This window comes from Leptonotus elevatus, chromosome 3 (assembly GCF_054856555.1).
Source record: "Leptonotus elevatus isolate MCC_2025b chromosome 3, RoL_Lele_1.0, whole genome shotgun sequence".
Lineage (NCBI taxonomy): Eukaryota > Metazoa > Chordata > Actinopteri > Syngnathiformes > Syngnathidae > Leptonotus > Leptonotus elevatus.
In genome coordinates this window covers 7,262,239-7,287,806 of record NC_141241.1, presented here as the reverse complement: position 1 = coordinate 7,287,806, position 25,568 = coordinate 7,262,239, and the positions used below count along the sequence as shown (strand labels likewise).

The following is a 25,568-nucleotide window of genomic DNA, read 5'->3' as shown; positions in this document are numbered from 1 at the left end:
ACGGTACAGGCAAGGTGTTCATGTCAAAGGGATGAGGAGTGGGGGGCGGGAGGGTTTGAGGTGGTCTAAGCGCTTACCTGCTGATGTTATTGCAGCTGAGGAAGAGGCGCCGTAAGCGGGGCAGACGGTCCACCTCAGCCTGGGAGGGAAAAGGGGGAGAAGGAGGGATGAGAGAGGGAGGAAGAGCATCGTCACTTTGGCCTCTCCTCTCAGTCAGTCACCTTGCAGCTCTCGGCTCCGGCAGCACAGCATCCCCGTTCGCCCTGCGCATGCACCGAACCCGGCATGCTGCTGTCTCCTTGCCTGCGCGAGGAGGGGCGGGGGGAGGCGATGCGAGGATGGGGAGGGGAGGGGGAGCAATGCAGAGATGCTGCAGTAGGCCACATACACACACACACACACACACATACGCGGCAAGGAACAATGGATGTTCTGAATGAGCTTCATCCGCACCCCGCCCCTGCCAAATCCTCAGAGGACCACACGTGCAAATAAGAGACAGCGGAACATCTCAAGTCCAACACACACATTCTATTTCAAGACGCTGAAAGACTTACAGTACACTTTGTTTGTATTTAATCTTTTTTTTTTGCCAATAGAAAATTGTCTAAATAGAACTAATCCATTCTAGGACACATAAAGTGTCATCCTAATAGTACAGTATGTTGAAAAGTAAATAAAAAAAAGTTATAAAACAAATAGTATACTATAAGAATAAAACCCATAAAATTACAAGATTAAAATTTAAATATTATAAGAATGGTTATTTATGAGGAAAAGTCATGAATATAAGAAAAAGATTTAATTACTAAAATAATAAAATAATTTCAGAAAAATGCGGCAGGAAAAGTCAAAATTTTATGAAAATAAGTTAAATAATAAATAATTTGAGAAAGAAATTAAGAAAGAAAAGCCATCATTTTATAAAGAAGTTAGAAGTCGTAATAATAAGAGGACAAAATAATAAATATTATGAAAAAAAAAGTCTTAATTGTATTTAAAAAAAATAAGTCATATTTCTAAAACATTGAAATCGGAATTTTATGAGAACAATATCATAATTTTAATTAAATATTTCCCCACAAAACGGACACACTTTTAGAAGGAAGACTAATTCATGAAAACAATATTATTATTATTATTATTATTATTATTATTATTATTATTATTACTATTAAGTCTGATTTTTATGAGGAAAACATAAATCGAATAAATAAAATAAAAGTAATATCACAAGGAAAAAAGTTTTAATTTGATAATAATTGAGTTTTAATATTAGGAGAATATTATGATGATGGATAATTGGTAATGAGTGTATATTACATCACAAAAATGAAGAAAAACACACACAAAATTCTAACGGGCATGATGTCAATTTATGGATAATCCTGAATTTGCCTGTGTTTATAAAGGGTTATTCGAATTTATTCTTGTACTAAGCTTAGCATTGTTGCTGTGCTAATAGTCTCCCTCCATTGTATGGGTATAAGTTACAGATTTGGATAAAACTATGTGGTCATCCACATAGTCAGTTGAATCCCTCACAAATGAGCAGGCACACATGCCTTTCTCAAGAAAAGCTATCTATTTGTATGACCCATTAAATAATGATGCTCTGTTGTGAGCTTGTGAACCAAAACACTAACATTAGCTAAGCAAGGCCTAGTTACTATCCATAGCGTGGCAGTGACATGTTTTTGCATGTGACAATGAAAGAGGTGATGAGCTCTAATTTGGTGCTTGCTTGCCAAGGTGCTTGGGGTGCGTGTAAAAAAACCAAAGCTGTCAGCCAGAGAAAGCTGACAAACACAAACACGCCACGAGCTTATTGGCTGTGATCAATGGGGTTGTGTTGTTCGAAAAGCGGGCCGCCGCGATTGGTCGGCAGTCGTTAGGCGGCACGTCAGCTCAGCGATGACATCATGTAGTTTGAGACAGCGCGGCTATATTTAGCATCAGACGGCGCGTGATGGCTGCTGCCTCGCTGGCATGCAAACAGAGCGCGGCGAAGACGTGCCTGCAGGGTTTTGAGGGGCTCCTCTCTGGGGTATTAACCAACAAAACACTAATCAGTCCCATTCACACAGTAGCCTGGATACAGTACGTCAATAGAAAAATATGAAATGTGATTTAAGTAGGAGTTTACATGTTCTCCATGTGCACTAGTCTGATCCCCTAAACTGTCTTAATTGTTTACAAAAACAAGTGTTAGGTTGATTGATTACCTTTGTCAAATTAGCTCGAATTACCTTTAATTATACGCAATTATTAGTAATTCAAGATAAAAATGATCTATGTGGAGATACAGTGTACATATCATTATAAACATGTGGTTGCACTCTTGTTGATCTTATTAGCCCCTCGTGAAAAATGGGACATACAACCTAAGTACTTCCCCTTTTCCTAACGTCATGCTTGTTTAGCAAAGTACAATTGTGATAAATTTCATGGCGACATTAGAAACGAGACATAAAGCTAATGTACATCTCTCCAGACAAAGACAAGACCACACGCAAAAACTGTTCAAGCCGAGCGATTTGCAACAAAGCTAACCCGTATTGTTTAACATTTTTTACGCTCTCAATCCTTAAGGATTGCTTTTTCCATGTCTTCAAGCGTCATTAAAGCCAGAATGCCCCTGGGTGATGCTGCTGCATTTTGTCTCACGTTATCTATCAATGCCGCCGTTCTTTCACACACACTCCGTCACGGGGATTCTCAGATTGAAAGAGTCACCTGACGGCGAAGGGAAAACAGCAAACGTTTTGACAAATGACTGTTGCCTTGCTCTTGTGTCAATGACAGGTTTAGAGTGGTTTAAAAAGTCAGATAAAGTGAAACGTTGCACATTTTTTTTCCTCAAGAGTCCTATCTATCTATCTATCTAGTTAGCTAGCTAGCTGTTGAGCTATCTCTCTATCTAGTTAGCTAGCTAGCTGTTGAGCTTTCGATCGATCGATCGATCTATCTATCTATTTAGCTATCTAGCTGTTGAGCTATCTATCTATCTAGCTAGCTGTTGAGCTATCTATCTATCTATCTAGCTGTTGAGCTATCTATCTATCTATCTAGCTGTTGAGCTATCTATCTATCTAGCTAGCTGTTGAGCTATCTATCTATCTATCTATCTATTTGTTGAGCTATCTATCTAGCTAGCTATCTAGCTAGCTAGCTATCTAGCTAGCTAGCTGTTGAGCTATCTATCTAGTTAGCTAGCTAGCTGTTGAGCTATCTATCTAGTTAGCTAGCTAGCTGTTGAGCTATCTATCTAGTTAGCTAGCTAGCTGAGCAGAAGCAGCGCAAGTGGAAGAATGTTGTTTACTCCAGTCCACCACCCCAACTCCCACCTGTACCTGTACAAGTGAAATATCGCATCCTATCATTAGCACGTGAAATATCGCATCCTATCATTAGCACATGGAAGCAGTTCTCGAGGGGATGGTGAGAGATGCGTACAGATTCCAGATGACAATGTTGGATTCCAAATAGATTTTCTTCACCAAAAAGCAGAAAAAGTTCCCTAGTGATTTGAGTACAAAATTAATAGGCCTGTCCTGACATGTAGTGTTCCTGTTTAGAAGATTAAAAAACCCAAGGAAGTAAGTTTCTTGTTATTCAGTATCCGATTTCATGCACTGAACTGGGAAGCTTCTGCTAACGTCTCGTACGCAGCAACGGTAGAGGGACAGATTTGATAAAATTTCCAAAGTGATCTCACAGAAGTGTGTGAAAGGGCCAAGGCCATGACATGAACACCAATGAACTTTTAGCGCTGGGGTGGGTAAAGTGTGGCCCACAGGCCACATGCTGCCTGCTCTGTTCTATAATCTAACTGGCCGAGAATTTATTGTACATTATTAACAATCACGTAATATTTGGTGCATTCATTAGCTGTTTTTTTTTTCATTAACTGATAATTGGAGCCACAATTTTTCATCATTGCTAATTGGGGGCCACATAGGGCCACACCCTTCCTACCCAGACTGAAGGACAAAATACCTACATATGTGAAAAATAATGTGCTCTTAATAAATTTCATTTTTCTTAATACATTTTTCAATGCTTGTATGAAAGTTCCACTATACTAACCCAACAACAAATAGTTTGAAGCAAACATACTGTGCTTTTTATCTATTTCTTCAGTGCACAAAAAACTACCACTCAAAGACGGCACAAAACTGCTGAACAGGAAACCATCATGAAATGCAAAAATTCATTTTGAACAAAAATCAACTCACTCAAAATTGTAATATTACTAAGGTACTATGTCCTGCATATTATTCGAAATCTGCTAAATATTATTAGGATAACTCATGTTGCAGTATACGACCCGGCCAATTAAGCCATGTCACCATCTAGTGGTGAATGGTGATATTACAACTTAAAACTACAGTTGATGCATATTCACAGTTTGTCACCCGCAAATTCTTGGATTTCTTCCCCCAAAAATATTTTGTTGTTATTTTTCCCATTTACTCGTATTTTTTAAGAAAAATGTATATTGAATGTTCATCGGTGTTTCTTAAAGAATTATTTTGGTTTGTAAAAGACAATAATAATAATTTAAAAAATTATAATTTCATATAAATGATGGACCCTCACCACAAAAGAGATGCAGTTGTGTCGCAGGTTGAGCTCCATCAAACAGTTCATGCCATGGAGGTTCTCCACTCGGGAGATGTTGTTGCCAGCCAGGTTCAACACCTGCAGCTCCGTCAGATGGCTCAGGTTCTCCATCTTGCTGATCTGCTCATGAGACAAAAGGTAATGATCACTAACCACCGTGTAAACGGCCGAATAAGTCAACAATGGCAAAGCACTTTGTAATATAATAAAATCAAAGTGATTTTATTCTTGCTAACTCATTTGCTAACTGTATGTGCCCTTTATTTACTATGTCAAAATGGCTGCTGTGAAAGACTTATAATTGAATTTAAACGTAAACTAATTCAAGCATCTTTTCTCAAGCTAGGCCTTGGCGCCAGTCACGTAAATTGAGCCACTCGATTTCAACACGGCTCTGAATATTCACATAAATAATACAGTACATACAATACTGAAGGCTTGGCAACGTGCCGCCGTAAAAGCAGCTATGTTATCTCATGATGGCCGTTACTGTCAAATGAGAGGCGCCACACGGATAACGTGCTCTGCAGGTGTAATTCACGATGACGGCATCTTTGTGGGGCGCCTCAGCGTCGGGCCGCTCCGCCACCCACGCACCGCAATGCTGACAGTACAAGTAGAATTGATGAGACGGGGATGGTTCCGAGGGGCCTGGCTTTTCAAAGTGAGCGGAGCGTGTCGTGGAAGCGCTCGAGTCAAAGCGGCCGAGTGGAAAGCGTTGTGGCCTTACTCGCTATTCGGACGTGTCAGGTCAGATTTGATGCTCGGCTCTGGGTCATCGAGGCCGAGTGTGCGTACAGGATGGATAACAACTTTTAGAGATTTACTGTCATCATTCAAAATGTATTCTGTCTTGCTTTGACAAATAGCAATGATACTAGGATGACCAACTAAAACCAATTAACGTCATCTGTTTCATATATTTTACCTTGCTGAGGCTGAGTCAGATCAGTGCCATTAATCCGAGCAACAGAAAAGTCAATTAATTACACAGGCACTCAATAATCATATTATCTGTGGCTGAATTTCCATCAACTTATTAGTTGAAATGTACATTACAGCCGGCATTCCATATCCCTTGCAAGCAATTTACCTCACGTAACTGCTAAAAAAAAATTATAAATCTCAATTGCTCTTCCGTGGTCATATGACATGCAAGGGTTTGTTTACTTGTGGTGCCATCAGAGAAAGCTAAGGTGTTTGCCACCCGGAAGTTTTTATTGAATATTTATTATTTATTGGTTATTTTAATTGATCTGTTATATTATTGCTGTTGTGTTTTTTGTTTTGTACTCACTGTACACCCCAAAATGTCTCTAAAAGTAAAAACAAAAACAAAAAAAACGTTTGTTTTTAAATTAAAATTATTCAAAAGTTCTTAATAAACTATATCTTAAAATACATTTAAAAAAAATATGGCTATATTTATAACCAGTGATTTTAAAATGCAATCGGCGAAAGTTGATTGAAAAAAATATATATATTACAACTTTTGCTTATTCTGGTTAAAATGGTAGATGTAAAAAAAATATTTACCACATATATTATAAACATTTATTCACTGACGTCTTTATTATCAATTAATACTTGTGTACAATTATTAAAGCTCCTTAAAAAAAGAAATACAGTATTAAAATTCACAGAATAGAAAATTATTTTAATTATACAATTATGAAAAACTAAAATATGTAAACCTTAACTAACTGTTTAAATTATTTGAATTGCAATTTTTGAAAATTGTTTTCATATATTATTATATAATATTACACTTGTGAAAATGTATTGAAAACTGATTTTTTATATACATATATATATATATTTTTTTGTAAAAATATCTACAAAAGACTGCCACCTGTGGCTTAAAGCGTAACTGCAGCCGCTCTGTCAAGCTCGTGCTTGGCGCCACTCCAGCATTCCACCACAGAAGAAACTGTGGAATGACCGGTAAAAAGTAAGATACAAGCTGATAGGCGCAGTCGCAGTTAAAAAGTCAGGGCTCTTTGTACTCATCTGGGCATTGCTGGTGTTTGCATGTTGTAGAACGATCTTTAGCATTAACATTTTAAAGTCTGCAATGCACCTTTAAGTTATTTTTTTAAAGCAATGATTAAAAGTAGTTGATTTATTCATATTATTGCAATTATTAAAACAAAAATTGTTTGTCCGAAAACACAAATCCTCATAATCTAAACAAATATAATGTTTCATAATATATTATTTTCTCAATGAAGTACAACTGACAATATGTGATAAGAATATATAAATATGTAAATGTTTTTCTTCCAATACACATTATGAGCTACAAACCATGCTGATGAACTTCAAAGGTGGTGTTGTGCTGTAATTATTCATGTATTCGGACTGTGGCTCGTGTAACATCGCGGCACAAAGCGAGGAGGGCTCGGGAGCGTCCCCCTGAGGTGCGGCGTGGGCGGTGCGGTGCCATTCCGTTGAATATGGTCTCATTATTTGATTTGTCTCACCCTGTTTGCCCTGTTTGTGTGTATGTGCGCCACGCACGACTGTGTAGGCGGAATGCAAAAAAACAAACAAGTATAATATGTTCACACAGCCGATTTCGACCACAATTAATGGACGACATCATCATAGCTTGCCGCGAGATCAACGGGAGTGATTGTTCCCACAGCTGAGGTTATAGCCTGTTGGATGAATCAGGCTCGGATCGCTGAGAAAGTCCATGTGGGCGTAAGCAAGAGACATAACATGGTGACAGCTTTTAAATGATACATATTGTGCTTTTTTTTTCACTATTTAAGATCATTCCCAGGAGTCTTAATAATATATATACTGAAATTTTTTTCTTGCCCCGATATTTTGTCCAGCACCAAACGCACATAGATATATATACACACATACATATATATACAGTATACACATATATTACATTATATTAACAATTATGTAAATATTTGAAAATATTAAATTATTTATAAAACTTTGTCAGTATTTTACAATTATTCAAAAAAAGAATTACACATTTTTCAAAATATAGTTTAAAATTATTAAAACCAATCAGTTTTGAAGTTTTTTTTATTATTATAATTTTTTTTTTTAAAGATTTTAAAATATTATAATTAAATGATGTGAAAATTACTACAATTATTTCAAATAACCAAAAAGAATCACTATAGCTCACTTATTTTTACACATAAAACGCTGCAAAGTTACAGGTAATCGAGGATATGATGGGGCGGGTTTTTTAACCATTAAAAATATTTATTTTTTTATATATATAATAAATAAATATGCTAATTGATTAACATTACCAATTATTAAAATTACTAAAATGAAAAAGCATTACTGCAAAAAATAAGGCTACAAATATTTTTTATAAAACATTTAAAAAAGAAAAAAGTTATGAAAAATATTATTTAATTTACAATTGCTTTAAAAAGCATTCCTATTAACAGTAACTTGTTTATTTTTGTACATTAGTTAATCACATTGGTTAGCCTACTTTTTACACTTGATTTGATAGTTACGACTGTTACTTCAAACATTGAACACAGTTTTATGATGGCGCAACTCTGCAAAGCAAAACATGAGCAGCTAGGCTACCAAATATTAAGACAACTTGGCAGAGAAGGACGACTAATGAAGTGTAGCTGGATAGATGGACACAACTGATTAATCCAGTGAGGGAAAATGAAGGATGTACCTGATTGTGATGCAAATCCAAGATGTGGAGTTTGGATAGGTTGTCCAAGCAGGATATTTTATGGATCCTGCAACAGAGAAGCACCACATTGCAGACTCCTATTTACATCTATCTATCTATCTATCTATCTATCTATCTATCTATCTATCTATCTATCTATCTATCTATCTATCTATCTATCTATCTATCTATCTATCTTAACATTGTGTTACTTATGAATAACAAACTACCTGTTATTGGCCAAATTGAGTATCCTGAGGGAAGTGAGTGCTTGAATGCCGTTCATGTCGGTGACGTGGTTGTCGTACAAGTTGAGGACGACGAGCTGCCTCAGGAGTGACAGCTGGCTGATGCTGGTGATCCGGTTGTGCTGCAGGTTGAGCACTTGCAGGTCGTCCATCGCGCCCAGCTGCGGACACTCATCAAGGCAACGGCTGCATGGTAGAAAGATTCATGTGGATTCAAGCCACCCGCCCAAATATTACAAGTGTTCAGTATTGTAAGGGATCTGCTGCGCCCTAGTGGATACATTTGTTTTTACGACTTAAAAAAATAGCATCATGTACATTCAGTGGTCACTTTTCAGTGGTGTAGGTAGGTAGGTAGAATAAAATAATATCTCAGTAAGCTAAGGGCTGAATTTAGAATGCAGCTGTTGCATTTGGATCTCACTATTGAGTGCAGGCATATCTAATACTGTACCTAATACTAAAAACAATGAATACCTGTCCAAGTCAATTCGATGCAAACTTGATGCTGCATCATCCCAGTGAAAGTGAATGGTGGGGAAACCAGAGGTGGCATTGAAATGATATACTCCAGAACCATCTGAACAAGACATAAACATATGTGCAGTATAAATAAAATCAAAGTTTTCATAAAAATGACAATTCTTCTCAGTGCTGTTCACCTGTTGACTTGGGGTGAGAAGTGGTGCGGTAGTACCTGGCCCCGGCACTGTGAGTTGGCCTGTGAGATTTGTTTTGGACCTCGTTGGTCGTAAAAGAAACTATAGGCAAACTGCAGGGGGTGACACTAATCGGTGGCTCTATATGGGGAGATGGGGAATCTGGAGAGTAATCACATCAAATAGGAGTGATTTCCACATAGAGGCCAGGAGCCTTTCACTCTCTCAAGGTAGGTGGTAAAATGGGTGGTTGGTTAGTTAGTACCTGGGTAAGGAGGACTTCTTGCCGTAAAATTCAGAGATTTGTCCTTTAAAGAATCATGAGAGGCGACCTATAAAACGTGAAACAATGATTAGCAATGCATTTGACAGCTAAAAATGATTATTTTCACTATCTAATTTGGACGTCTTCCAATGTGATCCCTTCTGGGTGGCTCACCATTCGCTGGCCTCTCCCTGGTAGCAATTTGCCTGTCTTTGGGCGCAACTTGCAGCTGTTAACCTGCAGGAAGTTTGGTCATCCTGGTTTAAATAATGTTGTTACTGTGCTTTATTATTAGTTACAGAAACAATCTCTGACAAAATTGTACATGAAATTAATTATTTGCACAGAGTCCGCTAGTGCTGCTTTAAAAAATTAAACCATACAATTAAAGCATTAATCTCAGGTTATGAGTATTTAAATTGTTTCATTAGATTTTACGTTTTTAAATGCAATTACCAATTTGACACGTCACGTGAGTGTAGAAGAAACGAAAACTTTTGACTCATTAACGTTCTTGTTAAATTAAGTACAAAACAAACCACGAAATGCATAACTAACCATGGGTGTGAGAAACAACAAGTTATTGTCGTTTCTGTGTTTCCGTGTGCGCTCCGACTCCATTTCCGTAGCCGGCTTTTGTTAGCACTAGGCTAGCATGGACCTCCTTTCACCTACGGAAGGAAAACAAAAAAACAAACGGCACAAGAAATGTTCTCTTTTTTTCTATCGTGGTTGTAGATCCTGTTTCTTCTCCCGACTCTTCGAAACTTCGAGACACGAATAAGCAAGTTTCGTTGCCATAGCAACATGCGTGGCGTTGCTTGGTAACGTACACTTCCTGTATTCCTTTTTCTTTTTCTTTTTTAATCAATGAGAAACTGGCACTAAAAATTGAAAATTCAGCTGGAAAATATGATTTTCATTAGTCAGCTGGCTGTTAAATTTTAATTTATTTATGCTGACTGGCAACTAATAAAACCAAAACAAATTAGTCTGGTCACACTTTTCTCAAGAGAGAGGTACATCTAAAATAAACCCAGTGCACACACTACTGACAAAATGCAGCAGGATATTGAAAAAAATATATATGGACGCTTACACGCACACAAACATGTGGTGACATGAACTATACGCTTCTTCACATGACCTTTCAACTCTGCCTCTGACTTTTCAGGAACACTATGCAGGACTAAACAACGTGCAGAAAATTAGCAACACTGCAAAGATATGCACAATTGCAAACTAGTATACCAGAGTACTAAAGGACGAGACACTTGTTGATTTCTGTTAGCTAGCTAGTTGTATTATTAAACTAAAAAAAAAAAATTGTGAAGGGGTGGCGAATGTCTGAAGGAAAACTTGTTAAATTCAGGTGAGACGCTGGAAAAAAGGTGTGGATAACAGAAATTATTTTCACTTTTCAACATTTTAGTCAAGGTGGAGCATAAATTGTACAATCCTACCCATCCATTCCTAATATCATGTAAACCTCCTATCTTATTTTCTCCTTTGAGACAAAAAATATGCAGTACAATTTTGTGAGGCATAAGCGTATAAGAAAATGGATGGATAGTTTGTTATAGGAATTAAATTTCTCTTCTTATCTTTTCATTCACAATAGAACTGTTTGGACCTGCGCCTGAATACAAATCGTTATGGACCCATTGTCTTTTTGAAGTAATTGGAAAATAATAACAAGTGTAATTATAATGGACTGTGACATGTATTTTTGCCTCCTTTGGAACAAGATGTCCAGATAAAGACACAACCCAGACAGTCAGCCTATCATAATCTATTCATGAATGAGCACAACTGTGTCATACTGTATAGTACAGAATATATGCTGCCTGTCATTCTGTCAAGCGTTAGTATGACAGGAGCCTTAATGGCTGAGTACCACATATCTTTTCCAGCTGTTTCTTCAAGCCTCGGCACATGCACTGAGCCATTGAAGGCGCTAAATCTATTCATTTGTCAAGTTGTTTTTTTTTACATGCAACATGTGCTTGTCTTTGCCATGCGTTTTATTCATTTATTAAGTGTCCCACGGTGCAGCTATAGCTATACGAAGGGTTGACATTTAAACATTTATTAAAAATACAACTGTGACATTTCATTATTTTGTTGAGATGTGTGGTTATTCTTTTGTACTTTGTATAACATCTAGCAAACACAGAAACAGGTTAAAAGGTCACAGCTTGACTGAAACCTTCAGGTGGTCCAGTTATTTACTCATTTTACGGTTGTTGCTTCTTTTCTTTTTCTTTTTTTCCAGGAATCCAAGATTACATAATTGGCTTGGAAAGGTCAGTGAGCCAAAGGATGAGCGCTATGAAAACATTGACGCTAGCCACTAGAGATAAAAGGAAGTACAGTATGTGCATCTGGTCATTGGGTCGTCTTTGGTGATTATTATTTTTTATGTTAAAGCACGCTGTTGAGGTTCAAACTGCATAATTCTATAGATGCTTTTTGGTATTTTTTTTAGAACTTAGAACTAATGCGTTAAAGCTAAGGTTTTTTTTTTTTTTTTGGCAGTAGTATTATCTTTAAGGTTTGTCATTGGGTTTTAGGTTGGAGAGTCATTGTTGGGTTTGAGTTTGGATTTTGTCATGATTAGGCTTGGTGTTAAGGCTAGGAAATATATGTGTACTGGGGGGTAAAACCATTCTATAATCGACATCAAGAACTGCCAATCACTCATACGCACACACACGCACACACATCTCTGCCACACTCCCCATGTTACATTGTACACACAATGTGGAGCAGTGTGTACGGCATGTGGTGCAGAGAATGAGTCAGACTGCCCACCAGCTGTGAGCCTCGCTTGCCAATGTATGGGGCTGCTTCATGCGGGGATGGTGACAGCTAACAAAACTATTATGAGTGATTGTCATTGTTGTTGGGCCAAGAACGAGAAACGAGCTTTGAAAAGCGAAATGGTCAATTCCGCCGGCAATAAAAATGGGAACAACTGGACAAAACCCTTCTATTTCAAGGGTCAAGTGGGCGCTTTGTTTAACTGCCACATAGCCAAGTCCTTGATCACTTGCGGAAATTAATTATTTGTATGATTAATATGGCATATATTTATTTTACAATATACTCCTACTCATAAGGTTTTAGTTTTGAACCTGGAACCCTTTCAAAACCAATGGAAATAAACTACGTGTAGTGTAAGGCAGATACACTTGGTTTTTCCACAATGTTACACTCTCTTGAGATTTAATGGGCTGTCCCTTGACCCGCTCATGAGTCAATTTAAGAGGAATCTTTGCCCTGGAAACCTACAAATATACACAATCCATGTCCTTTGCAGAACTAACCAAAATTCTTAAAGATGTATTTGGGATCTTTCCAAGTCAAATAAATTTTTGTAGGCCTAAAGCCCACAGAAATGACAACGATTGATGGTTTGATCTTGCAGCCTTATCCAATGTTTTTTATTATTTGTATTTATTTATTTATTATTATTATTTATTTATATAAGATATACTGTGGGCGGCACGGTGGTGGACTGGTTAGCACGTCCGCCTCGCAGTGCAGAGGACGTGAAAACGAGTCCGGCGTGGGTTTTCTCCAGGTACTCCGGTTTCCTCCCACATTCCAAAGACATGCATGTTAAGTTAATTGAACACTCCAAATTGTTCATAGGTGTGAGTGTGTGTGAATGGTTGTTCGTCTCTGTGTGCCCTGTGATTGGCTGGCAACCAGTTCAGGGTGTACCCAGTCTACTGCCCGAAGCCAGCAGGGATAGGCTCCAGCGCCCTCCGCGACCCCTGTGAGGACAAGCGGTGAAGAAAATAGAGGGATTTATGAAGATATACTTACTGTACATAAAAAATAGAGTGAGGCAATGCAACTAAGGCAGGGATAGGCAAGTTTGGTCCTAGAGAGCCGCAGTCTTGCATGTTTTTGATATCTCCTGCCTATAACCCAGGTGTTTCAAATCATCAGCTCATAATTACGTTCTGCAGGAGCCTCTCAGCTGTGTTCGAGGAGGGAGACATCAAAAACATGCAGGACTACAGGACCGAACTTGCCTAGCCCTGAACTAAGGTTTGATTCCTGACAACTAAACTAACAAAACACAAATAGACACACCATATATTAACATATGTGGCCGATCTACGTTTTAATTATTATCTACAGTCATGTAACTTTTTGTAGGTCAAAAGGGGATTGACTCTATAAGAGATGTACATTAATTTATGTGTCCATCCATTTTCTTTCACACTTGTCCTCATTAGAATAACTTTTTTTGTGAGCAGGAACCTATCCCAGCTGACTTTGGAAAGCCTTGGACTGATCACGAGTCAAAAACTGGGCACGTATAGAAAAACAAAATAGCACCCCCTAGCCCCAATGTAGCACCATCTTATGATTGATTACTTTTATTTATTTATTTAATCATTTATTTATTTATTCATTTATTTATTTACTGAAAACCACCACGTTACTTTGACGATTCGCTAATTAGTAAACACGATGGGTTTAAAAAATTTTTTTTACCGTGAGACAGGCGTGTTCACCACTTGTACACCATGCAGTTCATTTAAGATTTAATGATTGGAAGACAAACAAAAAACAAAACAAAAAAACGAACCTACCTACTAGTCTACAGTGGCACTATTGACCTTAATACGCCCCCTTTCCTGAAGGTTCACTTGCGTGCCAGGACAGGCTGCAAGCCTATTATCCAATTAGTAGCCCCCAGTTCTACCTCGTGCATTGTCACGGCAATTCCCTAATTAGGCTGTAACGCGTGAATTTTTTCCTCCTTATTTAAAGACGAGTTAGTGAGTCGGATGCGTGTCATCACAATAACAACATTTTTTATGCACGACTGGGTATGAATATAATTAAATATATAAAGTATGCACGCTCTGGTAAACGCCTTCATGCGCTGCCTCTCCTTCCTGCTGCCCCCCTCCTGGCTTTGTGTCAGCTTGTGGGCCAGTGAGTGCGAACAGACGCCGCCACGGCCCAATCCCAGAGCTCGCTTCCGAGCCACAAAGCCTCTTGCATATGAGGAAGTAGCTGCAGTAGCCGCGGCGGTACACGGTGGTGGTGCTGCTGCTGCTGCCGCCTCCTCCTCCTCCGCCTCCTCCAGCCCGTCGGCCTCTCCCGCTCCAGGCGGCGCCTCGCCGGCTCCGCAGGCCGCTCCGTCGGACGCTCGGATCTGGTTCGGGGTCGTGTGGCAAGCCGTGGAGCGCGTCTTGGGAGCTCCGTGGGTCCTCCTCCGCGAGAGTTGCCGTCGATCGGCGTCGCGTCCTGCTCGCCTCCTTGACTCGAGCTCGGCTTCCGGAGGCGCTTTCACCTTCTCGGGGGAGAACATGAGCGCGGACGCGGGAATCCCCTGCCCGAGTCCGAGCCCCATTCTCAGCCCGAGCCCCGGCCCATGCTCCCCCGACTCGTCCGAAGAGGTCATCACCGTGGACCACCACCAGCTGTCGCAGGAGATGGGGACGGTGACCATCACGGTGGCCATCCAGGCGGCCGAGGACGAGGAGCCGGAGGTATTCTCGCCCGGGCATGTCGACTTTATCGGCGGCAGCTGCAGCGAGGATGAATTCGGCAGGCACGACAAGTCGAGGTAGGTCATCAAACACACACACAAACACACACATACACACGAGACACTTTAAAGTTGACGTAAGGTAAAATAGATGAAACCCAATCTTTTGGTCGTTTTAAATGTTATTTATTTCACAATTGGGCTCATCTGGTTTGTCAATAGTTGGAGCTGAATGTTTCCCAACGCAGGCTGAGCTTTGAATGGGAATTAAACCTCGTTTTCCTCCAATTTACCTCAGGGCACTCTTGATAGTAAGCAGTTTTTGAACCAACTCATTCATCTGCCTTTTTGCATTTTAAGAATGCAAACAAGCTGGAAGGGCATTTGTGCTGGTTTGTGGTGTGTGCAGGGAAGGAACAGACATAACATTAAACATACATATTTGGTTTTTAAACATACAAAATATATAATAATTTGTTAATTTAGAACATCTACTGTGGTTGAAGAACTCTGTTCTCATTTTGGGAGGGTTGGCAAGCATTAGAAAATACAATATATTTCATGACACATTCTTCTAAAGTTGCTTTTAATATGTAACAAGCTCCTTGCACATTTAAAAAAAAAAACTGAGAAATTCCCCACACGATCTTTTAGGGGGATGCCAGTAAAGGCATAAACACACGAACCATAAAATTGGAAGTGAAACTTCTTGCAACAAAAGTGGCCCGCACAGAACAATAAGATGACAATGGCAATAAGATGACATTGGTAAAAGAAAAAAAATGCAACCAGCCTGTGTTTTGCGCAACCGTGGCCTCTCCTAAACTCTGTGTGGGTGTCCACTGTCCATCTGACTCAAACAGTTGATTTAATAGAGGTGGCACCCATTGCTTTAAAAATAACCAAAATGTAATGTTATGGTGTGGTATTGTCAGAGACATTATAACCACAGAGCCAGAATTGGAACCTATTGCAACATCTCTGTCCTCGCTGTTCAGCGCAATATGACTGAAGTGGCAAAAGTTGACATTAATAAGGACATTTTTCCCATTTTGATCAAATTTGAGAGTGTGAGTGAGCTGCATTTGGACTCACTTCTACATTAGAAAATGCCTTTGATTTCATATGTATGAGGTAGGTGTCAGTAAAGTGGTGCCCACAGATACCAGGACCCCCAAGGACCACGAGTAGCCTGCGGACCTGTTCTATAAAAAAATAAATAAAAACCTCCCCAGTGATGGAACATTGTAAAAATTATCATTTGAAAATGTAAACAGCGTTTCCTACCTTGTTATATTGGTAACATGTTCAGTGTCTTCCCACAGATGAATGTCATTAATTATCATTAAAGGTCATTTAAGCAAGTTATCTCAGGTGCGTGTACCAAACTGGTAGCTCACTTTCAAAAAGTTTAGAGTTCTGACATAAGGCTTTTTTAATATGGAGGAATTTCCACGTGCATTGATCCACAAAGTACCCCATGTTATCCTTGTGGAACTTATTGCGACAAAAGTGGTTTGAGCATCTTTGTCATGGCTGCTCAGCACAACATGGCTGAAGTGCCCGTAAATTGATGATGAGAATAATAATAAAAATATTAACTCATTTACTCCCAGCCATTTTCACTGAAGCAAACCCCTTCGCTCCCGACTGTTTTAATGGATTTTGAAAGGCCCACAGAATATTGTGTTCTATTGCTATAAAAACATGGAACGTACCAAAATAAAGATTAGAGTATATTCTTTCATCAGGGAAAGAAAGTATATTTGTATCTGTTTCAGTTTTGCAGCAATTAGCATTAGAATATAGCTAAGTTTAATCATTATTCACAAACCTGTTCAAAACACTGGGGAAAGGAGCTTGTTGCAACATGGCCCTGGTTGATTTCTTGTACTCTGCTGCCACCTGCTGGCTTTTTTCTTCTTCTAATAACTACCATTATTTTAAGCGACCTCTTCAGGTCAGAGGCTGCATCAAAGTCTTCTGTATTCTCTAGCATAAAAAAACAAACAAAAAAGTTTAAATACTTTTTTGGGACCACGGCAATATTTAAAATAGAACGTTTTGAAATGTTTTTGGGAGTAAATGAGTTAATAAGGCATTTGGTGGCGTGGGCAAGCTGGAGTCACTTCTATGCTAGAAAATGCCATTGTTTTCATATATGTACAGAGAGCGTGTTACAACTAAAGTTACCTTTGCAAATTATGATAGACAGCAAGTCCTTTGCCATTAAAAAGACCCAAAACTTTAAAAAAAGAAAAGAAAAAAAAAGATAGAAACTGTAAAAACCAGAAGTAAAACTTATTACGACAAAAGTGGTTTCTCAGTACAACATGGGTAAAGTGACAACATGTTGACAATAAGTCTTGTTTTCGAGCCAATCAAACCAAGCACTTTGACCACATGACTTCCTCAAGACTCCGCGAGTGAGTGGCCATCTGGGTGGACAGAATGCACTTAACCACCAGTATGAAGTACAGTATCACTATCAATGGAGCCACTACTAATAATGATTGTAGCTGAGAGTTGTCATTTCTCAGCCCATTGTTTCAATAGGAAAGAGCTAAAAAGCAGACGGGCAGATTTTCCTGGCTTTCTCGCTCCAGTAAAACCACATTCTCAACAGGTGTTGGCACGGCAACAGCAGCCAACGTAGAGCTTATTTGCATGAGGCAATGGAAGCGTGTAAAATCCTCTCGCAGTCGAGGACAGCCCGAGCCAGGCTGGCGGGAAGCGCTCCTTGTAGACTGCAAGCCTCGGTGTTACCAGACTATCGGACACCCGAGGGATATAAAGGATGATACCTTCACCTTAATCTGAACCTCCACCCCGCCTTGCGTCACTGCACGTCTATTTTTATCCCAGCCCTTGAGAAGTTCTTACCTGGATTGCCTGAGCGCAAAACGTGGCCACACCCTGATGGCTTTGTGGCACACAAAGCACTTTGCGATTGTGTTGTCACGTTGCTGTCTTTATAGCGGGCGACAGGAGACTAGATGACTGGTAGCTGCCGACCGCCTGGTTTCTGCTTTATATCCTGTAACAGAGGATGCAGTTTTTATTTATACGCGAGGGATGGGGAAGAAGTCCTGTTGAGAGTAGTGAAAAAAACGCAAGTAATTACACCACGCCAAACAGGTTTACAATTGCCCTTATTTATAGTTTAAACTGTAAATATACAACAAATGATAATCCCAAAATTTCCAACTCGATTTACTCACTTCAAGCCCTCTTTTCAATGTATTGCTTTGGCCACTTGAAAGTGAGTCGGGGAGCTACATGTAGTGCCAAGGACTATTGAAGTGTGTGAAGAAGACATCTTGTCTAATAGAAAATTTGTGGCATTTTTTTTTAGGGTGGGGTCAAATTCGCACAAGTTTTAACTACTTGCAAGAGGACTCTGTCTCTAATCCCCACAAAGTACTTCCTTGACACCAATTATTACTTTCCTATTCCTTAGCACGTTGGCGCCATCTTGTGGCATTTCAGAAAAAGCACAAAAACAGCATAGTTGAATTTATGCTAATTCGAAGTGCCACAAGAAGAAAACACGCAGCTAGAATTTGTGAACAGTTTGGCAGTTTCTTTGTCCAACACTTCAATTTGTATTATTTCCTAAGGGAGACTCTGGAATGTACATTGTTGGATGTAGGAGGTTCCACCGTTATTGTTCTCAGTTTTGATTCATGTTGCCATCCTCTCGTCAAAGAGGCTTGCACGGCTGTCATTTCAAGATGAGGGCTTGTGCCAGCTGTGCGGTCAGCTTGCTAGAAAGCTAGGGGAGGGAGGGGGGGAGGAAGGGAGGTGGGGGATAAAGAGAGGATGCGGAGGAAGGCGATGAGTCATCCCAACAAAAATCATTCAAGCCACCCTCAATTCTCAACCGCTTATTTGTATGAGACTTTGCGTTAAAATTCCCCTAGAGGTGGGGTGAGGAAGGAGTTTAGCTGCATATTCTTTGAGGGAAGATTGGGACTGTGCATCTCTTAGATGGAGAGGTCTTTGCACCAAGACCTGTGACTGACGGTCTCGCTGGAGCGTTGGGGTGGGGGTTTATGCGAGAGAATATAATTCTGCCAGCGACTTGTAAGCTGATTGTGTTGAATGTAAAATGTAGGAAGTGGGAGAGCCCTTTTCCCACACATGCAGTTAAGTACATGTTGTGATCCAGAACGTTCAACAATCGTAAGTTGCCGTGTACAATGCAATCCGTTCTTTCCATTTGTTTAAAGTAGCAATTGGGAAATAATGGAAATAAACGGTGGTAACAATAAAGCGTATTTTGAGTAGTGTTTGAACATTTCAGACTAGATTGCTAGAAAAAAATATTAGGACAAAAATAGAGCACCAAAATTACAAAACCATTAGAATAGACACATAGAAAAGGTTAGGAATAAAATGGAAAATTAAGAAAAATATAAATATTACAGAGCAATATCAGAAAATATTTCAATGTACTAACACATTAGATTAATACAGATATGTATATATGTATATGTGTGTATATGTATATATTCGTGTGTGTGTGTATATATATATATATATATATATATATATATATATATATATATATATATATATATATATAGGGGAAATGCACAATTTGTAGAGCAATACTACAAATAATAAAATTAAAATTAAGAATAAAATGGAACTTTAGATAACAAATATATTGGGAAAAATATCTGTAGGTTACAGACAATAATAGAAAACTGGAAAAAAAAAATACAAAAAACATTACCTAAAAAAAATATTGGAACAATACAAAAGTATTATAGGAAAAATACACCAATGACATCATTTCATTTAATGTTCTCCTGTATAATTTGGGGGTTGGGGGAATGCATTAAAAAGAAAATACACATTAGCCCCAAAAAATGCCAGAAGATTAAAAAAAATTTTATATACATGCAATAAGAAATAGTAATCACACAAAAACTGTGCTGAGATTCAAACCAGGAACCGCTAAGCACTAACCACACCATGCCGCCCATATCAGTATGTTATGTCTTTGTTGACATGTTTTGAATGATTAGCTCATTGGGCAGTTTATGACTTAAAAGTTACAGAACCAAATTTCTATTAAACTTGGGTATAAACCCCTAAAATCGGAAGGGGAAAAAACCTGAGGCTTAAGCCCCCCTTGTTCACTGCAGCGACTCTCGAAATCCAGCAGATGAAGTTCTGCTGTTGTATTTTATTTGGTTCCCAGTTTTTAACAGAAGTCTCATTACCTCCACCTATAGGACCGGAGTAGAACAGCAAAAGGTCTGATTGACATGGATAGGGATTGTCTAGCCTTGCCATAACGACACAATTGTATTGCCTCACTCCAGTGGTGCCGGGACCAGCGGCGGGGAGCTGGAGGAGGAGAGCTGGCAGCCCCCAAACCCAGACCTTATCAACAAGCTGGTGACCCAGATCGAGTACTACCTGTCAGACGAAAACCTGGAGCATGACGCCTTCCTGCTCAAGCACGTGCGCCGCAACAAGCTGGGCTTTGTCAGTGTCAAGTTGTTGACCTCCTTCAAAAAGGTAACCATGGCTGTCATGAAAAAAATATCCTATTAGGGGGGTGGAATAGAAAAAGGAAATATTACATGAAAAATGTGTCAAATCTATTGAGGGGAAATACAACATAGAAGAACATGAGATAAAATAAGCATTTTTTTCTGTTCTCGTGTATTATACGGTCCGCTGATTTGCTGATATTATCAGTATAGTCATCTTGTGTTTAGACAGTTATGTTTTTTTTGTGCAAAGAAAAATCCTCACTTCGTTTGAAGTCTGTCTTGTGACGTCGCAAAAGAAAAGTCCCCGGATGTCTCAGGAAATGACCATGCGTTGAAAAAATGGCTTTGCGGGGAAAAATACTTTCTTTGGAAAATACTTGTACTACTTGTAGTCTGGGGAACAGACTTTTATACACACAAAAAAAATACATTTGGTTAAACATATCACATATATTTTAGTTATTGATACAGTAATTTCATAATAATTCATAAAATTGAGTTAAAATTAAAAAAATTAACTTAAACTTAAAAAGTGTGATATTGATTTGTGTTGAGATAATTTTTTTGCCATTAGATGGCATAATTGCATTTGTAAGACGTTGGTGACATCCCAGTGCATTTTTCTTTTCATATCAAAAGCTAGCTAATGTTTAACATGAAGTAACTTGTGAAATTCTGCACATTTTTAAAATTGTAAAATACAACTTGACCCAAGTGACCACAAATGTATGCATTATTATAAAATTTATTACTGCAAAATGTTGACGTGGACGTGTCTGTTGTGTTGCTTTCCAAGTCAGGGGCGGTCATTAATCGCGCGTTAAAAAAACTTAACTCAAAATTAATGCACTAATTTTGACACCCCAATCTTTATACAATGTTACTTTTTTAACCAAAATTGAAAATACACTACACAAATATTAGAAAATTATTATTTATATATATATATATATATATGAATCTATTTTTAAAAATCAATTCTTTATGGGAATATTCAACAAAACGTCTTACTTAGGGTTAGGATTCACACATTAAGCATGGAAGAATGTTATATTAATGGAACATTAAGCCTTAATATTTTATTTCAGTGCTGTTCAAACATGAAACAGACTGCAACATTTTTGTTAAATACAGTGGCTCAGTTATAAGCCTGAATTTTCAGATAAATTAATAATTTTTCATACAAATCTTACAGTGTACAAGTTTACTGATTAGTATTTTCTAAATTTGAGTAAAAAAAAAAATATCGCAATAATCAATTTATAGATTCGTATCGGGATTAATCGGTATCGAATCGCCATGAAGTGTGCTGCAATTATTGATACCTAGGTTATTTTTGCTGAAAAGTTACATCTCGTAGTTTCAACAAGTAATGTGAGCATCTTGTTTTTCCAGGTGAAACATTTGACTCGCGACTGGAGAACAACCGCTTTCGCCCTGAGGCAATCCAACCTCCTGGAGCTCAACGACGAGGGCCGAAAAGTTCGGCGCAAGACGGCCGTGCCGGTCTTCGCCAGCGAGTCACTGCCCAGCCGCATGCTGCTGCTGAGCGAGCTGCAGAGATGGCCCGAGTTGGCACAACTCACGGAGAACGGAGAATGCGAGAGCGGCGCCGCTCAGCAGGAGCAGCTGATGAAGCTGCTGCTCAAAGCCTTCGGGACATACGGCGCCATCGCGTCGGTCCGCGTCCTCAAGCCCGGTAAGGACCTGCCGGCCGACCTGAAGAGGCTGAGCGGCCGTTACGCCCAGCTGGGCACCGAGGAGTGCGCCATCGTTGAGTTTGAGGAGGTGGAAGCGGCCATCAAAGCCAACGAGGCTGTCGGCGGTGAGGAAGGCGGGAGCGGCTCATCGGGTTTGAAGGTAGTCCTGATCGGCACCAAACCTCCCAAAAAGAAAGTCCAGAAGGAGCGGCCCAGCGAGGAAGTGCCCTCCACGGGGATGCGCAAAAGCCGCTCGCTCAACAGCCGAGTCCGAGAGCTCCAATACCACGCGGACGACTCGGCCTGCAGCTCCTCGGACACGGAGAGCACTCCCACGTCGCCCCGGCCGGCCCGCAAGTCGCAATCCTGCAACAAGCTCAGCCCCACGGCCGCAGGTGTTGCCTTCCAGAACAATCACCTGTCACCCCGCAGCAGCCCGTGGTCCAGCCCCCGCGCCAGTCCCTGCGCCCAACGCAAATCCCCCCACTCTCAAAAATCTCCCTTAGCCAGCCAGGGCCGACTAAGCCCCGAACCGGGCCGCCGCTGGGCCGACTACTCGTCCGATAGCAGCCTGACGCCGTCGGGCAGCCCGTGGGTGCAGAGGCGCAAGCAGGTGGCCTCGCAGGAGAGCAGCCCGGTGGGGAGCCCCATGTTGGGCCGCAAGATCCAGAATGCGGACGGCCTGCCCCCGGGGGTTACCAGGCTCCCGCGGGGCCCCGACGGAACCCGCGGCTTCCACTGCGGGCCACTGGCCGAGAGGGGAAAAAGTACCGCCACCCAGACTTAACGTGTGAAAAGCATCCTGCTCGTACCAAACCTGAGCGGCCCCCTCGCCTCTTATTTGACACTGTAGATCTATTTTTGTTGAGTGTCTTGTTCTATTTTTATACAAAATTTTGTGTTGACTTGGCGACATTAGGACTTTGCTAATGAGAATTTAAGTGGATTAAATTATTTTGTTGCTTCAAAAGAACTTCCCTTACAGCCATGTGAAAACGTCAAAGGAGCTCTGTTTGGGTTATTTTCCTGCCCTCTTTTGTTTTTAAATCGAAGTGTTCTGTCTTAACGTGTACAAACTTCACACTCGGATGGTGTATTGATGTGTATGTGGAAATCACCGTATGCCTTTTTTCTGTAGCATTTTTACATGCTATTTAAATCAAGGCCATACTCTCTATCAAAGACTAGACAGTTCATTTCTATTGATTTAGACGTTTTAAATTTAATTTCACATCTGCTTTTGGCACTTGGGAGGGTCTCCTTTAGCCATGTATATTTGTTCAGCAAGTCGCTGCTTTTATTTATTCATTTTTATTTTTTTTTAAATGAAGCTTTATTTCTCCCTGGCATGAGGAGTGAGGGCGGGGGATGATGCTCAGGTCGGGCAAGAAGAGATGCTCTTGGGTTCTTTCTTCTACACCTGAGCTGGGGGTGTTTGTACAGTGCAAATCCTATTGTGCAAATAAAGCACTGAAACTGCACTTATGCTTTTGCTTGTGGCCTTTTTTTTTTCATTTTTTTTTTTGCTGTCATGATGACTCAGCTGTGGAAGTGATTAGAGGTGGAATCCAGAGTTGTCATACAAGAATGTTTGAATGAAATGAGAAATCATTCGGCTGCACCAGCAGGCCTGAAACATGTTTGCCCTCACCAGATATTTTGATGTTGGTTATTTTTCGAAGCACGAGTCACTGCTGTGCTTGGCTCTATTCAGAAAGAAGAAATGGAAGCACAGTGGCGTCATTAAACTAAGGAAGTAGATCAGAGAGTAGATACGGTTTTTTAGTCTAGATAGTACGGATGTAACGATAAGGACAATATTGCCACAATATCGTCATGTCACAATATTAAAAGCAATATATATTTGAAATAGGTGGTTGTATTCCATTTGTGCAGTTCTAGCACCCTGTGGTGGTTAGTTTATTAATGCAGTTAAATTTTAATTGGGAATGTTTTGGCCACTGCTGTGGTTTTGTTTCCAATATGAGCTTTTTCTTTTCTTTTCTTTTTTATGAGTTTTCTATACATTATTGTGAGCTTTTTTTAATTACCAACATCCCCACAATATAACTACGCAGGTTCATATGACGTTTGGATATTGTTACGTAAACATTTGTCACGTAATGACCGTGTGGCTAGTCACTCGAAAGTCACCAATATGAAAGTTAGCTTCTTTTGTCAAGACTGTTAGAAAGCCACACACAGTCCTTCAATTAGCGTCATACGTGCGACAAAAATAGTCCAGACGATGGACAGCGGTGTCGGCTTTTCATAGACTGCAATTTCCACAACTTCAGGTAGGCGCCGAACGCACCATGGCAACTGCGAGACACACACCGCGGGATGCTTTTTGACGATAACGGAACATGTGGATTGCGGGTCCATTGAGGTCGATCATAACCAATGATTTTGCATCAGTAAGAACAGTATGACTGAAAATGAAAACTAAAAAAATACTATTTTTGTTCTCTTTGGTGCCTAAAAAATGCTGCTCTTTTTTGGGTCAGACATCATTACCACATGGTTACACTATCATTCTCATTAGGGGATGTTGTATGTAATTGCCAGGCTGTGATTAAATGGGATTATCATGATTGAGGGATAATAGGGGAACGTTTCACCCGCCTCCTCATCGCCCTTGGACTATTATATCTAATTTTCCACTTTTCTCTCAGCAGAATTCGGCTCATTCATCCACTCCAATTTATACAATTATATCATTAGCATTATATGTCAATATCATTCAAACAAAGTTTTGATGATATTTAAAAGTAAGGCTTGTTTTTTATTAAAGTCATGAAGGTCGTTGCTTGCAGTGTTGGGTAATCAACTACATTTCCATTTATAATTGACTTCCAGCATTTATTTTATTGTATACATTTTGTTGAAAAAACGTTATTGGATAATTAAAAGAATATACTTAATATCGCATGTACAATATAACTAAATTAATCCATTTAAATGTATTGAAATATTTGAGTGTTTCATTACTGCAGAATTTGCTGCCTGGAGTTTGTAATTTTAAAAACTATTGGTATGTAAATGTAAAAAAAATATATAGGTTTCAATTTGCTTATATAAAAAACAAAATTTTAACATGGTAATTTTATTGGATTTTGTTGAATAATCATTGAATTATTGTTAACGTTTATTGATGTTCCACATTCCTAATAAGAAAACATTCAAGGCATATTATTTTTTTATGATTTAATATACATGTTTAGCTTTAGAATTGTCCTGAACATATTGGTGAATATACTGTTAGCAGTTTGCATTAAAAAAAAAAAAAAAAAAAGGGTAATCGGCTGTAAATTATTCAAATTCCATATATTTTATTACGTTTAAGAGATAAATGAA

At 39.4% G+C, this 25,568-nt stretch overlaps 2 protein-coding genes across 2 annotated transcripts in view; one reads left to right on the top strand and one right to left on the bottom strand.

Annotated features, from left to right (window-relative positions):
• lrrc49 (leucine rich repeat containing 49) overlaps positions 1 to 15,055 on the bottom strand; it is a 31,143-nt gene extending 16,088 nt beyond the window's left edge. The window contains 11 exon segments of the mRNA XM_086071353.1: positions 78 to 139; positions 222 to 308; positions 311 to 370; positions 4,603 to 4,746; positions 8,306 to 8,372; positions 8,536 to 8,739; positions 9,031 to 9,133; positions 9,216 to 9,374; positions 9,478 to 9,544; positions 9,652 to 9,714; positions 10,036 to 15,055. Of these exon segments, the coding sequence (XP_085927479.1) occupies positions 78 to 139; positions 222 to 308; positions 311 to 370; positions 4,603 to 4,746; positions 8,306 to 8,372; positions 8,536 to 8,739; positions 9,031 to 9,133; positions 9,216 to 9,374; positions 9,478 to 9,544; positions 9,652 to 9,714; positions 10,036 to 10,098 (1,079 nt within the window). The 5' untranslated portion in view covers positions 10,099 to 15,055.
• larp6a (La ribonucleoprotein 6, translational regulator a) lies at positions 14,231 to 23,692 on the top strand. The gene is made up of 3 exons (XM_086071354.1): positions 14,231 to 15,076; positions 20,335 to 20,533; positions 21,907 to 23,692. The coding sequence occupies exons 1-3, from the start codon at positions 14,358 to 14,360 to the stop codon at positions 22,996 to 22,998; spliced, it is 2,010 nt and encodes a 669-aa protein (XP_085927480.1). The 5' UTR covers positions 14,231 to 14,357; the 3' UTR covers positions 22,999 to 23,692.
• Positions 23,693 to 25,568: the final 1,876 nt, after the last annotated feature.

Bases quoted from the DNA above. Each gene is read 5' to 3' on its own strand.
- larp6a (XM_086071354.1), top strand. From the start codon at position 14,358: ATGCACGCTCTGGTAAACGCCTTCATGCGCTGCCTCTCCTTCCTGCTG. The intron at 15,077-20,334 runs GTAGGTCATCAA...GCCTCACTCCAG, and splicing joins GGCAGGCACGACAAGTCGAG to TGGTGCCGGGACCAGCGGCG. The intron at 20,534-21,906 runs GTAACCATGGCT...TTGTTTTTCCAG, and splicing joins TGTTGACCTCCTTCAAAAAG to GTGAAACATTTGACTCGCGA.